This window comes from Pteronotus mesoamericanus, unplaced genomic scaffold (genome assembly GCF_021234165.1).
Source record: "Pteronotus mesoamericanus isolate MK-2021 breed Mesoamerican mustached bat unplaced genomic scaffold, CSHL_Meso_final contig_101, whole genome shotgun sequence".
Taxonomy (NCBI): Eukaryota; Metazoa; Chordata; class Mammalia; order Chiroptera; family Mormoopidae; genus Pteronotus; species Pteronotus mesoamericanus.
Window position 1 is genome coordinate 19,894,369 of NW_026555001.1, and position 14,651 is coordinate 19,909,019.

Genomic DNA, 14,651 nt, shown 5'->3' on the forward strand with positions numbered 1-14,651 from the left:
AGGTGATTTGCGTTCTTTCTAAAGGCAGTATTAGTATTTTCTTGAATACATTCTTTTAGAAATCGAATATTTATTGAGCACACATCACCTGTATTACCTTGGGCGAACTACTTAACCTCTCTAAACTTCAGTTTCTTCATCCATAAAATGGAACTAATAATAGTGCTGCCTCATGTGAAGACAATGAGTGAATATATATATAAAACACGGACCTACTGCCTGTCCTGTAGTAAGTTACAGCACTTCAAAATGTTGGCGCTCTTTATTTTCCAGCCACATGAGGAAAACTATAGAACTTTGCTGAGAAACATAAAACATTTGAATATGAGGCATAACACATTCTGAGGTTATACTCAATAAGGTAAAAAAAAAAAAACAAAAAAAAAAACAGGTCTTTCTAAAGTAATTAAAATGAGATGAAATTTCAATCTGAATTCCAAAGAGATTTTTAAAAATTGACACTGGTGAAAATAATTCCAAAGGGTATGAGACCAGCCTAGACTATTAAAAAATAATAATAATAAAGAGAAGGGATTTGCCCTACCAGTTAAAAACAAACAGTGTAGGAATTGAGACAGTATGATGCTGGCCAAGGAGAAAAGGGAAAAAATAACTGGAATTATTTGGAATCAGAATTAGCAAGCTAATGTAAGATTTCAGTATTGGAGCAGAAGACATTCCAGATCAATGGAGGAAGAATGGATTAGATAATAAATGGATTTGGGACACTTGGCTAATCACTTAAAAAGAAGTTGGATTGCTACTTTGTAATTTACACCCAAAACTGTGTAACAATTCCACTGTCACTAAAGATTTAAATAGAAAACATGAAAGTGTCATCCCCGCCCACCATAGGCAGAACAGCCTCCGTCCTGACCCACCCTCCTCCCTCTTCCTGCTCTCCCTGCACTGCAGCCTGTCAGCCGAGCAAAGGGCATATGATGGCACCTGAGGAAGTTTCACCCTGTTGAACAAAAATGACACCGGCACCATCCCAAAAATGTATTTGGAACTAGGGTCATTAGGTTGGAAGTGAACAGAAACGAAGTAACTACATGGATGGTAAGGCTATCATGTATCACCACCATGGCTAGACAGTGATTACAAGGATGAATAGCTCACATTTATATAGTGCTTGTGTATCAAATAGTGTTTAGGTACTTTAACATATTCATTTGCTTAGTTCTCCCATGAGGTAGTATGGTTATTATCCCCGTTTTATGGACAAGGAAACCAAGGCTCAGAGAGGTTAAATAACTTGCCAAAGGTCAGACGTTAAATGGCAAAGCCAGATTCCAACCCAGGTAGTCTGGCTCCAGAGCCTATGCCCTAATCTACTTTGCTACATTATGTATCTAAGAAACTAAAACATATGAACAGCGAAGAAGATATCAGTGCAGCAAAACCATGTCCTATAAGTGCAAAGAAGAGAAAACCTAATAGGATAAAGAACAGATAAATAGATACTGATGGACATGAACTAGTATCTATGAAGACATACAGATGATGATCATGAGATGAAAACCCCGTTTCACGGTCTTTTCCCCCTAAAGATATATCAGATTGACTCTTTTCAAAAGATCCTTTATAGTCCTGGCCAGTGACTCAGCTGGCTGGAGCGCCATCCCATGCCCCAAAAGATTGCAGGTGCAGTCCGTGCTGAGGACACGTACCTCGGTTCTGTGCCCGGTCCCTGGGCAGGGTTCATGTGAGGCAGCCAATTAGTTTTTCTCTCTCACATCAGAGTTCCTATCTCTAAAAATCAATACAAATATCTTCAGGCCAGAATTGAAAAAATAATAAAAATAAATAAAAAGATTATCCATTGTTTCTCTAGAGCAAGCCCGTGCCAAAAATACCTCTGTACACGCACAGGAAAATCCACTGTATTACCTGCTGGTCCTTTCCCCAAAAGATCAAACTATACATCTGTTTACAATATAAATACTTGTGATAAATGACAAGGAAACAGTAGCCTCCTTAAAATTCTCTTTGTGAATGGTTCTTACACTCATTTGTTCTCATCCAGCTTGGCAACTGAGTCTAGTCCAGTCCTGAGGGGACTTCCGAGTAGTGTTAGTGACTGTAGACCACCTGGAGGACCATGGGAAGCCACTGGAAGGCGGTCAAGTAGAGTACGCTCTGGTTTGATTTGAGGTTTGAAGATACCTCGCTGGGTACTCTGAAGAATGGATTTCACGGGGACAAGATGAAGACTTATTTAGAAGGCTGTTCAGGAAACCCAGTGGGAAGTGATAATATGATTGAAGAAAAGTGGACAAAGTTGAAATGTATTTTGGACGCATAGTTGACAGGACTTACTGGTGAACTGGATGTGAAAAATAAAGAGAAACCAAGAATAACTCCTGGTGTTAGGACTTGAGTATTTGGTGTATGATTGGTGGTTCCATTTATTAAGTTGAGGAACTGGGAGGAAGAATTTATTTGAAACAGTTGGAGAACAAAGCAGGAGCAGAAATTTTCTAAGCGATCATTCCCAGACTTAGGATATAAAGGATATTAAATTTGAGGTGTACGTATAAATGTTACTAGATTTGTTGGGGAGAAATAAATCCTTTTCCTGTCTGCACATCATCTTATATGAGTTTATTGCTTTGGCTAATCTAAAGTCTGTGCTTCTTTTCCTAGGAAACCCAGGTATTCCTGCCTTTTATGTGCCGTTTGCAAAGGCTTTATACTCTTTAATAAACAAACGCTTTCCAGTTTGGGTCACCAGTTTTGCTGGGCAAGTTCTGGCCCCCAAAGACAAGAAGATTCTTACAACCCTGGATGGTATGTCTTCATAAACATCTGCTTTCCTTTACAGCAAACAAGTGTTCATCTTTCTAGAAAGCCCGCTAAGGTTAAAAGTTACACTACACCATGGAAACCTCTGCTTGTGGCATTGGGCCCATGATGCCACATGTTGGTAATTTTAGGATTTTTAGAGTCATTTTCATTCTTCAAGTAATTTTCTCTAAAATTTTGGGCAGATTAAACAATTTGTCTAGGATTTCCCTTCTCCATTTACCAACTAGGAATCAATTGTATATTTATTGATTGTGCACTACATTTTCAGGGCTGTACTAAAAGGAATGGTGGAGAAAAATTATGATAAACCATGGTCCTTAGCCACGACTCTTACTCTAAGGAAGTGCTCACTCTCACTTTTAGAGACTGATTAAGTGATAAACAGCCCTGCCGATCATGTAGGTACTCAGGAGTAAACAAAGAAGGGAACATGTATGGATTCCAGAAGACTCTGTAGAGTATGGACCTTCATGGGTGGGGGTGGCCTAGTTCTCTGTCAGGCCATTTGCTAGGAGCTGTGACATAGAGCAGGCTGTATGCATCTTCAAACTGGATGTCCTTGGAAATGGGTGCCTCCTTAGTCCAAAGCTTCGCGTCAGGCACTTACACTACTCTCTGTGAAGTGATGGATATATTCGTCCACTTGGCGGTGGTAATCATTTCACAATGTGTATTTATTAAATCATTACATGGTACACCTTTAAAAACAATCATGTGTTCAACCTAAATATATGCAATTTTTATTTGTCAGCTGGAAAAAAAAAGAAAATATAATTGTAGCAAGTGGACAATGGGTACACAGGGATTTATTATGCTATTCTTTGTATTTTTTTGTATTTTGAAAAGTTCCCACTGCTGAAAAAAAGTTTTAAAGAATAAAAGAATTGTAGAGCTTAGACCTAAAAGTGTCTATATCAAACCCCACCTTGAACCCTTATTTCTCAAGGAAGGACAATAAGGCCCCACAGGGCTGAGTGGTCTCTGCTGGTGAGCGTGGCTGGGCCTCGACAGGAGCGTACGTTCACCATTCCATCCAGTGAGCGCCCTGGCGCTGTGGGTGGGCCACCACAGTTGGCTGGCACAGAGCACTAACGAGACCAGGTTCTCAGGGTTAGGTGCCCTGTGAGCTCATTCGTAGGTTAGACCTTCCATGGCCACAGGTTATACCCTAGTCTGGGACCCTTTTCCTGCTGTGACTCGTAAGGGGGACAGGATAAATGGAGTGTAGGTGAAACAGTGCAACTCATTGCGAGTGCTCACATAAGTGCCTCTTTCATAACACCTTTTCCTCTCTGTTGACGCATGTGTCTGTGTCCCTGTATGAACACAACTTACTTAATAGACTTTTATACTTTGCCTAAAGACCAGGGTATATTTGAAAAATAAGTAAATATTGATTACCTAACAGTGAATGATTTTAAGAGCAGTAGTGACATAAAACTGAATTTCAGTTATTGCCTTGATTAAAAACATCTATGTCAACAACCATCACATTGAAAGGTGACTGAACATGAGGAATATGTATAGCAAGTATTTTAAGATACAATTATTGTTTTAAGTTCCTTTTTCATACATGACCAAAGGAAGTTTTAAGTTCATTAAAGCAAACGTTTGAGCAGAATGTGAATAGCAACTCTGAAAGCTGAAAATGGAGTCCTGAAGGGCGCCTCTAGGCCAGGGGTTCCGGTTGCAGGGGGCGGGGGCACGGTGCCGGGGGCCCTGGTGGCGATTTATTGAGCCGCACATCACTGGATGCTGCCGCTGAGGCCTGGATTCTGTTGATGTGAGGCAGGACCTGAGAACTTGCATTTCTAGCATGTTCCCAGGTACTGCGGATGCTGCTGGGCCTGGGCCCACATTTTCAGAAACGCTGCCCTAGGTCTTCCCCAGTAAACGCTGGTGAGGAAAACCAGTGGAAGGTTCCTGTTGTGCCTGAATTTCTGGGAAATATCTTTAATTCCTGTTTTAAATTGACATCTTTTTATTTATAACTTTACTTTGAGTATGCCTATTGCTTCGGCTGCTCGAGTTAATAACTTAGTAATTAGAGCCTGGGTCCTTTGCTACCTCATGAGAACAGTGCCACCTAGAGGCATTAGTCCACAGGGCCAGCGCAGGGCGAAGGAGGCCGTGGCTTCCCCAGGGGGTGAAAGGGCAGCTCTTCGGTTCTCCACGGGTTTATTGACAACCTACTAGGTTGGTATGCGGAGAGCTGCAGAGGTCCACAAAGAAACAGAAGTGCTGCCTTTCAGGTCATTGCCTCTCCGTCTGTGTTCCGAGTGGCTCAAGTCCTGCGAAGGGCAGGCGGGGCTCTGGGCGCCACGAGCCCCCCCTGTCACCCTGAACAGCTCTCCTTTCATCTGCTTTACATATTGGAGGTTGTGTTTGCAGACGCACGCTATAGTAGATTGCTTTAGATAGGCAGGACAGATATATTATTCGTCATCCAAGATTATTATTCTAAAGCACAGGTTTCCTGACGTGCAAAATATAGTGTGAAGGATATGTAATCGTTGAGAGAAAGGACATAAGCTATAACCAGACGTCAAGTGTTAAAAGTATGTTTTGCTTCATATTAGCACATGTTAAAATTTTGAACAGTTGGAAATAATATTCTCGTTGCACCACATTATCAGTCATAAATTGAGTATAATTGGGAGAACAGATGTTCACCGATGTCAGAAAGGGGTGATTCCAAAAAAAAAGTGTGAAAAGAAAATTTGAGGAATTAGAAGTATAAACTCTCTCTGGCTTTGATTTACTGTAGAGTCAGCTTCCTTGATGGCAGATTCATTATCAACTATTTCAAGTTATTTGTTCAAAAAGTATAACATAAAAGCTGGAAATCATAGTGGTTTAGTTTCAGCTGATAAAACATTATCTAACAAAGTTACACCGTCTTTCAACTAATGATGAATTTGGGTCATGTTTATCCAAGGAAACACAAAACCACCCCGATCCCAGTACCCAAAACTGAAAGAGAAAGAGAAAGCTCAGTAGAGCTTTCCCTCTTGCCAGGACTGTGATTGGCAGCGAACAAGGAGGCAAAATGGAATAACTAGATGGCCCAAGGCAGGTGCAGTCAGACAGTCAAGTCTCGGGGCTCCCAGTCACTAGAAATAGACGAGGAGTTCTCTAGGTAGGTGGGAAGAGTCAGAAAAATAAAGGGCAGAGCAAGGAAAGAAATTAAAATCAAGCCAATTTTTAGTCTCAGGGAAGACGGGAGGAAGCTCAGGAGCGCTGGGGCGAGTAGCATTGCCCATCAAGTTCGGTGACACAGGCCAACCGCCGCCCCTCCCTTCATGACCCTTCTGTGTCTTCCTGCTGCACATCCCGTGAGGTCCGGGCTCCTTGGTGGTGTTCGGTATCCTCCGCGATCTAGTCTCTGCCTTCCTTTCTAACCCCACTGGTTCCACCGCCCCCTAAATCCACAGACAGCCATGGACATCATGGATGTGTCTCCAGATATGGCTCACACTTTCACGCCTTTTGCTTTTATTATTTGCTAAGGCTATGATATTATGTTCTCCTTGCTGAAGCCATCAATCTCTCTTCCTCCCTCCTCCCCACCACCGTGTTTTCCCCATTGAAATTCTTAGCCAGATCATCGGTTTTAGCTGAGTGGAAAGCGTAATTTGATTACCCTGGTTCTCATTATTGGAGAATAATAATTTAAAAATATTCTATAAGACATGTTAAGCATTTACAACGTTTTTTGTTGTTTTCTTAAGTAAGGTAGCAGTTTTAAAGAGAGTGCCTCCCTACCACCCCCGCACTGTGCGGCATACCTTGAAGGCTAACAGAGCGGCACCAACATTCAGATACAGGGAACGTACGGAAGACTTGGGAAGCCGGGGACAGCCAAGGCCTGCACTGCCAGAGTGCACTTGCACGTCTGCTCAGTAACTCGGGGACAGTGGAGAAGGCGGGCCTGTGGACTGGTGAATTCAGTGAGCGTAGAGAGCTGGGGGCACCCCTGTGCTCTGCTGCTCTGGTGTCAGCGTGAAGTCCCAGTCTTGTGGAGCTTCGCTGTTCCATCGGGAGTGATGAGGAAACAAACAGTGGTCCCCACTATGAAATCAACATAGCGTAGCTGGGAACAGCACATCCAAGCACTCTGAATTTTAAAGTTTTCTTTTATTTCGAGAAAATTTTTTCAGTTATAGGGAAGTCCAAACAATTATATAACAGCCCAAGGTTCTGTTATTCACTACTCTTTTGATAGTTAATTCTTTGCCATCATTACATGTTTTTGTTAAATAAATAAATGAAATAAAGCATCACAGAAAAAGTTCCATCTTTTTTGTATCCTATCTCCAGTTCTACTATAACAAATTTAGACTAAATTTCATGTCTCTTTTTATACTTTTATTGACATCTATGTAGTGATGGACAATGTGATATTATTTTGTGCATTTCTAAAACTTTACCTAAAGAGTAAACTGTATCTTCTTCATCTTGCCCAAAGCATTCTTTAAAATACAAAGTGCTACGAATTTAAGTTATCGTTTACAGCTATGGAGGAATGATAGGGGCAGGACGGAAGGGTTTACTAGCTGAGAACATTCTCGTGTGAGATTCAGAGAGTTACTGTCTGCAGACTCAGTCCAGCAAAAGGCTGGTGGAGAGCTAGTTCTGTGGTCACGGTGACTCGTAAATATTGCTTGTGTGACAATATATAGCAGCACTTACACATTTATATTCAATGTGTAGCTAGACATACACATGTGTATAGTTAAGCATATATTAATTTAGACCATTATTATAGCATTCAAATACGTAAAGTTGTTACTGAATAGCCAGTGGGGTCCCGCTGTCCGCCGCCACCCTCCGGGCAAAACTCCGGAGGTAGAGGTTTGGTGACAAAGGAAAGGAGTCTTTATTCAGAAGCAACACAACTTTGGAATGACAGCTTTCCCCATGCATTGGTCACTTAAGCCCATCAAGGCTAAAGTCTTTAACTCTTGGTTCCCGTATCATTCCCTCTGTTTTTAATTATCTTATTTCTATAGGATTAGTTTACAAACTAAAACAACATAAGATACAAAAGCTGCACAATTTTGGAAGAATGACAGGCTTCTGGCTGGGAGCCCGTTGCCTCTAGAACACCCAAAGAATAACCCGGCCACCCTCTGCCAGGCCAGCCCAGCCCTAGGCTGCACCCAGAGTTCCTTCCCGTCCAAAACACCATCCACTGGGAAACACAGGCAGCCACAGTGCCCTCACCCAGGCACCCAGGCACCCAAGCATCCTCGAGGAAGAAGAGCCTGAGAGCCTGTCTCTGCCCTCCTTTTGTTTTAAATCTTCTAGCCCATAATTCCACACACTCCAGAGGCTTCCAGCTTCTCAGCCAGTCCCGTCCTAGACTGTTGCACATTTATAGTGATGTGCATGTATTTATCTTGGGAAACTTGAAGAAAGGCACAGTGCTTTTTATGACCCCCAAAATGCTGTTCTTTTCTCAAGGAAATGCTTGAGATTTTCTTATTTCGGTGTATTATAATTGTGTTTTTATTTTTTTCTGTGTACTCTTACTAGACTGTGAACTCCTTGAAGACAAGGAGAGTCTATTGTATTTGTACCTATACTTTCAATATTACCATTGACCAATTAGTCACTGTTTCCTATCAGACTAGTCAATCTAGTTCATGTGAAATGGAGGAAAATAATAGTTACCAGATTCACCTGTGTCCTGAAGCTGTAAGGGATGCATAATATTCCTATGCCAAAATTTTAGTAACTGGATCAACCAATTTGAACAACCACGTGAAAAGTAAATGTGAAATACTGATGTACTGATGTTACTTAATTTCTCTGTGAACTACTTAGGAACAGATTTAGATGTACTTTTTGAAATACACTCCAAAATCAGTAAGTGAATTTCATAGAGATGGGTCCAAGAAACTGGGTCAGGTTCTAAAAGGGAATTGTCAGGATTAACTTCAGGACCACATGTTGATAAAGACATGGTGAATTGGGTTAACATCTACCAATTCAAGCAGTTCTCTACTTAGAAATAGGTTAAGTTTGACGTGTACCTAGTTGATTGTAACTTGGAGTGCATTTTCTCTACAGAAAGAATGATATAAACCATTTCCATATTATCACTCTTCTAATTTTGATACAATTGATTGTCATTTCTTATCACATACTACAGAGAGTAAGTTGATGATTCCTAAGTTTTTCAGAGTATATTAAAATAATAATAGGCATTGAAATATATAGTCAAATATATAGTCTTTTAGCCTGTAGTTTTTGCTAGTAAAATAATGTCCAGAGAGCACATTTACATTTTCTGTCATTGATTATTTATAGAAAGTACTTTCCCAATTAATCTCATTACTTCAGTAAACACTAACAAGGCACATGTTTATCTTGGAACTCTGAGCAATTTCCAGGGGTAAAGCCAGATTTATCTCTGAAATATTCACTTGAGTAATCATTCATATTATAATGTTCATTAAATTTCATCTGAAATAGAATATTTCAGGACCTTATTTCTGGTTTCAGTGAAGTTTAAAATGTTTATTGCATTTAGCACGCTCTCTTTTTTTTCTTTTTTCTTTTGTTGTTGTTGTCGTTGTTGGCCTAACCACATTAAGGTTCTTGGTATATATTTGAGGGAGGGTTTAAATGACAGGAATTGAAATGATAACTTTCATTTCTCAACAGTTTATACCACTTTGTACTGTGTGCTTTTAAAGTCATGCAAACAACGTTCCTAGGAAGCTAGAATAATTATCTCTGTTATATATATATATATGAGGAAACTGAAGCCAGGTTGAAAGATTTGCCCACATCACACAGTAAGGTGCTCAGCTGGGAAAGAGACCCCGATTTATCCCTCTCCAATGCTTATGATATTTGTACTATACATACGTCCCAGTGAAAGGAAGACTGCCATTTTTAAACATTGTGCATTGTGAAAAATAATAATAAAGAACTTGAGTTGCAAATACTATAGGTGTTGGGTTTGGGGTATCAGAAAACATTATGATCACTTGTGGGAGGAGTGACCAGAGACAGTGCACTGAGAGTGGGGGAGCATAAATTAATCAAACTCAAAAATTTGAGTATTAAATAAGCATTTGGATTTGGCGTCATCAGGAGTCCTAACCTAAGTCAGATTTCCAGATTCTATTTATATCTCTTCTCAATTTTGTTTTACGTTGAACTTCCTTGTGAAATGGAGAGTGAATTCTAGGCTGACGTGGGAAGAAAGATTAGGGCCGAATGTGTCTTACCTGGGAGATCAGTAGTACCACAGAAAGAAGGAGCTGATCTTCATCGATTCAATAGGAAAAGACCCTCTAGTAGCTTGTATGTCAGGCATTGGGGAACAGAGATGAGCAAGACTGAATTGTACAGGAGGAGTAAGTCGGAGTAATGTAGCCTGATAAACAGGGGATGTTGCGGAGCTGAAGGGAAGGCTTTCCAGGGGAAATGACAATGCTTGTTGAGAATAAGAAGGATGAAGAGGAGTTATCGAGGCAAACAAGGAGGGCCAGGAACTGAAGGAAGTGGAAACAGCAGGTACAGAAGACACTGAAGGTCAGTGCTCATTAGGAAATGCGTTTGAGGCGCCTTTGGAACAAGCCACTTTGTAGCTCATCATCCTGGCCATCAGGACCTTGCAGGAGTCATGGAGGCAAGAAATTCCATATTCCAATGATTCGAATTTTAGGAGTCAGTTGACTCCCTTGTGATATTTTGAAATATTACACCCTGTCATTGGGGTCTTCTGTATGTTCAAAGGGAAAACCTCTGATGTTTTCTGTATTTGTGGAATATCAGAGCTGGCGGCATCCTCAGAGCTCATCTAGTCAGTTCATGTTTTCACTCAGTCACAGTATGTACCATGTGCTAGTCACGGAGGAAAGGATGAAAAGATGGACTTACCTTCCCAGAGCTGACAGCCTAAGAGAGGAAGTAAGCAGATGGTTGCACGGGTAACCAAGGGCCGTAGTGAGAGTGGAGCGCTGGTTCAACACAAAGGAAGGCACGTTTATTTCTCTCCGAGATTAGCTAGGTGAAGTTGTCATTAGCCTTGAAGAATATGCAAGTTCGTTTGGGAAAGGAAGAGGGATATTTCAGGTCAGGACTGTACTGGTTAAAAGAAAGAACTCACAACATTTCTACTTAAGCTTTCGGTTTGAGTTCTTCAAACAAAGATTATCTAAAATAGTGAAGCAATGTCATGGATTTTGTAGATGTTTGTTAATCATATAAATTAGCCTAATGAGTGGTTCTCAGTGTGTGGCCTTAGGACCAGCAACATCAGCATCTCCTGAAAACCTAGAATGCAGATTCTCGGGCTCCCACCCAGACCCACCGAACCAGGGACTCTGGCGGTGGGGCCCAGCAATCAGGTTGTAAGAAACCCCGCCAGAGGGTTCTGATGCATGTTCAAGATTGAGGACCAATGGCACAAGCTTAGAGTAGTAGTTCATGGAATATTTGACAATTTGTGGGCCATGAGGACAGAGAGACCTGGGTTTCAGTCCCACCACCCCCCCCCCCCCCCCCCGCCGCCTTTACTTAGCAAGTATTTGACTGTCATTCCATCACCTACTGTCTCTGAGCTTCCATAAAATGAAGGTTCTAATAGTTCCCTTCTAGGGTTACCGTAAGGATTGGTTGATATAATTTATTGTAAATAGTGCCTAAAACTGTAGCTAGTACACGATAGGCTTTAAACAAATGGTAACTACTATTATTATTACTGTTATTTTTAAAAATATTTTTCCCAGTGAATTTACTACTTTTACTTATTGAATAAAAGCGTGCACATATTTTTGGTTTTAGATCCAAATGCTCAAGAAATCCAGGACATCTATGGACTCCGTGGTCAAGTAGAACACAAGATAGCTTTCCTGAGAACTCATGTGCCAAAAGAAACCAAGCTGGTGCTCATTGGCCATTCAATAGGCAGCTACATTTGCCTTCAGATTTTGAAGCATGCCCCCGAGATCCCAGTAAGTATGCCTGAGGAGCTGGCTGCGGTGCCTGGTTAGGCTCTTGCACAAATGCCCCTCAGCTGTCTTTTGCTCTTGTGTCTCTTGTTTAACTGATAAGCAGAACAGAGGAAGGAGACTTGGTGGCTGCCTTTATACTGTTTCTCCACATGGCCGTGGGCCTGTGTAAGTGTGTGTTCATCCAATTTCCATGACGTTTCAAACAATAATGCTGAAGGAGGTGGGAATTTTCCAACTGAATGTCTTTTAATCTAGAGTTATCTGGAATTCTTAAGTTATAGGTAACCTCTTGTCTTTTATAAAAGAATATATAAGATCAGTCAATAAACAGCTAAGACCCAGACAAGAATCTGCCTTTATTGGGAGAATATTTTGCAAATGTTCATGCCTCCTTTTAAAAGAAAGGAAATTTATCATCATCATTGATAGGCAAATAGCTGGCTGTCTTACCAGTCCTATAGCTTGGCACTCTGAGGCTTTCTGAGACACTCATTGATTCATTCATTCTTTCTTTCTTTCAAAAATACTCATTAGTTGCCACTGTGTGCCAGAGACACTGGAGACACAAAATCGTATATAAAGTGCCCAGGAAAGGCAGTGAACTACAGGAGACTGCAAAATAAAACAAAACCTCATACTTTCACTATCATACACCATTGAAATAGCCCATTGAATGGATGCAGTTCACAACATAAATTATTTCTTCATTGAACAAACATATTAAATATTTGTTATATGACGGGCCCTGTGCTGTGTTTTGAGGACATCCCAATGAATAAGAAAGAGTCTTTGAGGTAAGAGTCGGAAGGTTTATTGGAGGGGACAGACTGAGCCACAGGTGTGAAAGCTACGCCCTAAGTAACTACAAGGCGTGTGGAGGCATGAAGATGTGCCATTAAACTGGCCATCTGAATGCAAGATGAGAAGTGGCTCCTCCATTTTGCATGGCTTCTCATTTCTTCTGCGCCTTCTAACGCTCCTCTAGCACTATGTTATGAGGTTACCGTCTTTACAAGCCCTGTGACTTAGTGGTTCTGTGTTTGCACAGCTGCTGTGAGCCCTGGCTCTGAGGCACGACACCTAAATACGAATACTTGCTATCATATATTGTCAATGTGACTTTGGGTGAGTTATTGGCTCCCTCTGCACCTCATTTCTTCATCTGTAAAATGGAGATAATAACATGTTCTTCAAAGGACCTTTTTGAGGAATTGTATAAAGAGTTAGGAATGGTGCCTAGAACTTAAATGTTTCCTATAGGTGTTAGTGACTGTCACTGTGGAATTGACAGTAGAATCGTTGCCTCGGTCATTAGGTTAACTGCTGTGTCAATTGTTCACGGCTGTGTAACAAACTGCTCCGAAACTCAACAGCGTAAACCAGTGCACATGTATTCTCTCCCAGTTTCTGTGTGTCTGGGATCGGGCCACGACTTAGCGGGGTCCTCTGCTCCAGGGTCTTTCATAAGACTTTAATCAAAGGTCTCTTCTGAACATTTGGATTGAGAAGGATCTGCTTGCACGCTCATTCGCACAGCTGTTGGCAGGACTCGGCTCCTCGAAGGTTGCTGCCCTGAGGGTCTCGGTTCATCCCCGGCAGTTGGGTGGACTGGAGGCCACCCTCCCTTCCCTCACCTGTGGGCCTTTCTGACTTGCTTCAGGAGAACAGGTGGGAGGAGAGCCAGAGGAAGAGCCTGCTGGCAAGATGGAAGTCACAGCTGTGCCTAGATTACCGAAATGGTAATCCCATTACTTTCAGAGTAGTCGCTCTGTCAGGAGCAAACCAGCCCCCTCTGAGGAGCAGTGGCTTACACTAGCAGGGTGGCCTGCCCGCGGCCCAGGATGGCTATGAACACGGCCCAACACAAAATCGTAAATCCACTTAAAACCCGCTTTATGCTCATCAGTTTTTGTTAGTGTTCGTGTATTTAATGTGTGGCCCAGGACAACTCTTCTTCTTCCAGTGTGGCCCAGAGACGCCTCAAGGTCGGACGGCCCTCCTAGCGCATGAATGTTCGAAGCTGAGCATCCCTGGGGGCCGCGTCAGAAGCCTCCCATCCCACCACGGCTGCACTTAGGGTTTCACTCGCGTGGTCCACAGTCAGGCATGCAAATGCGTGCACACAGTGTATTCCCCGGTGTAGGAAGTGACTTGGTCCTGGCAAATAAAATGTGGCAAACTGATAAGAGATACACTTTTGATTATTAGTTGTTCCAGGTATCTTAAAAGCTTTAAAAACATTTTTTTAAAAAGAGTACTTGCGTACTTGAAATAATAATTGCATTAATGTTTGTGATGGGTTATTTTATGTATCAGCTTGACAGGGGTAAGGAACACCCAAGTAGCTGGTAAAACGTGACTTCTGAGTGTGTCTGTGAGGATGTTTCCAGAAAAGATTAGCATCTGAATCAGTATACTGAGGGAAAAAAAAAGATCTGTCCTCACTATTGCCCTCTGGCATCATCCAGTCCTTCGGGGGCCCCAACAGAACAAAAACGCCAAGGAAGGGTGAATCCTTTCTCCCTCCCTCCTTGAGCTGGGACGTCCACCTTCTCCTGGCCTAGGACTTTGGGTCTCTGGGTCCTCAAGTTTTCAGACTCCAGGACTTACCCCAGTGGCCCCCCCAATCCTGAAGCCTTTGGCCTTGGACTGAATTATACCACTGACTTTCCTACTTCTCAGCTTGCAGATGGCGTGTTGTGTGACTTCTTGACCTACATAATTGCATGAGCCAGTTCCTACAATAAATCTCCATATATAAACTCTCCATGTATCTCTTATTTCTTCTGTTTCTCTGGAGAACCCTGATGACTACACTATTGTGTAAACACAGGGAAGAAAATATTTGTTTCTGTGTCCTTCGGT

The 14,651-nt window shown here is 41.9% G+C and overlaps 1 protein-coding gene across 3 annotated transcripts in view; it reads left to right on the forward strand.

Annotated features, from left to right (window-relative positions):
* LDAH (lipid droplet associated hydrolase) overlaps window positions 1–14,651 on the forward strand; it is a 78,380-nt gene that overhangs the window by 10,204 nt on the left and 53,525 nt on the right. For all 3 annotated transcript variants that reach the window (XM_054569214.1, XM_054569207.1, XM_054569223.1), the window contains 2 exons: window positions 2,650–2,793; window positions 11,617–11,786. In XM_054569214.1, the coding sequence (XP_054425189.1) occupies window positions 2,650–2,793; window positions 11,617–11,786 (314 nt within the window). The remainder of the gene's footprint in view (window positions 1–2,649; window positions 2,794–11,616; window positions 11,787–14,651) is intronic.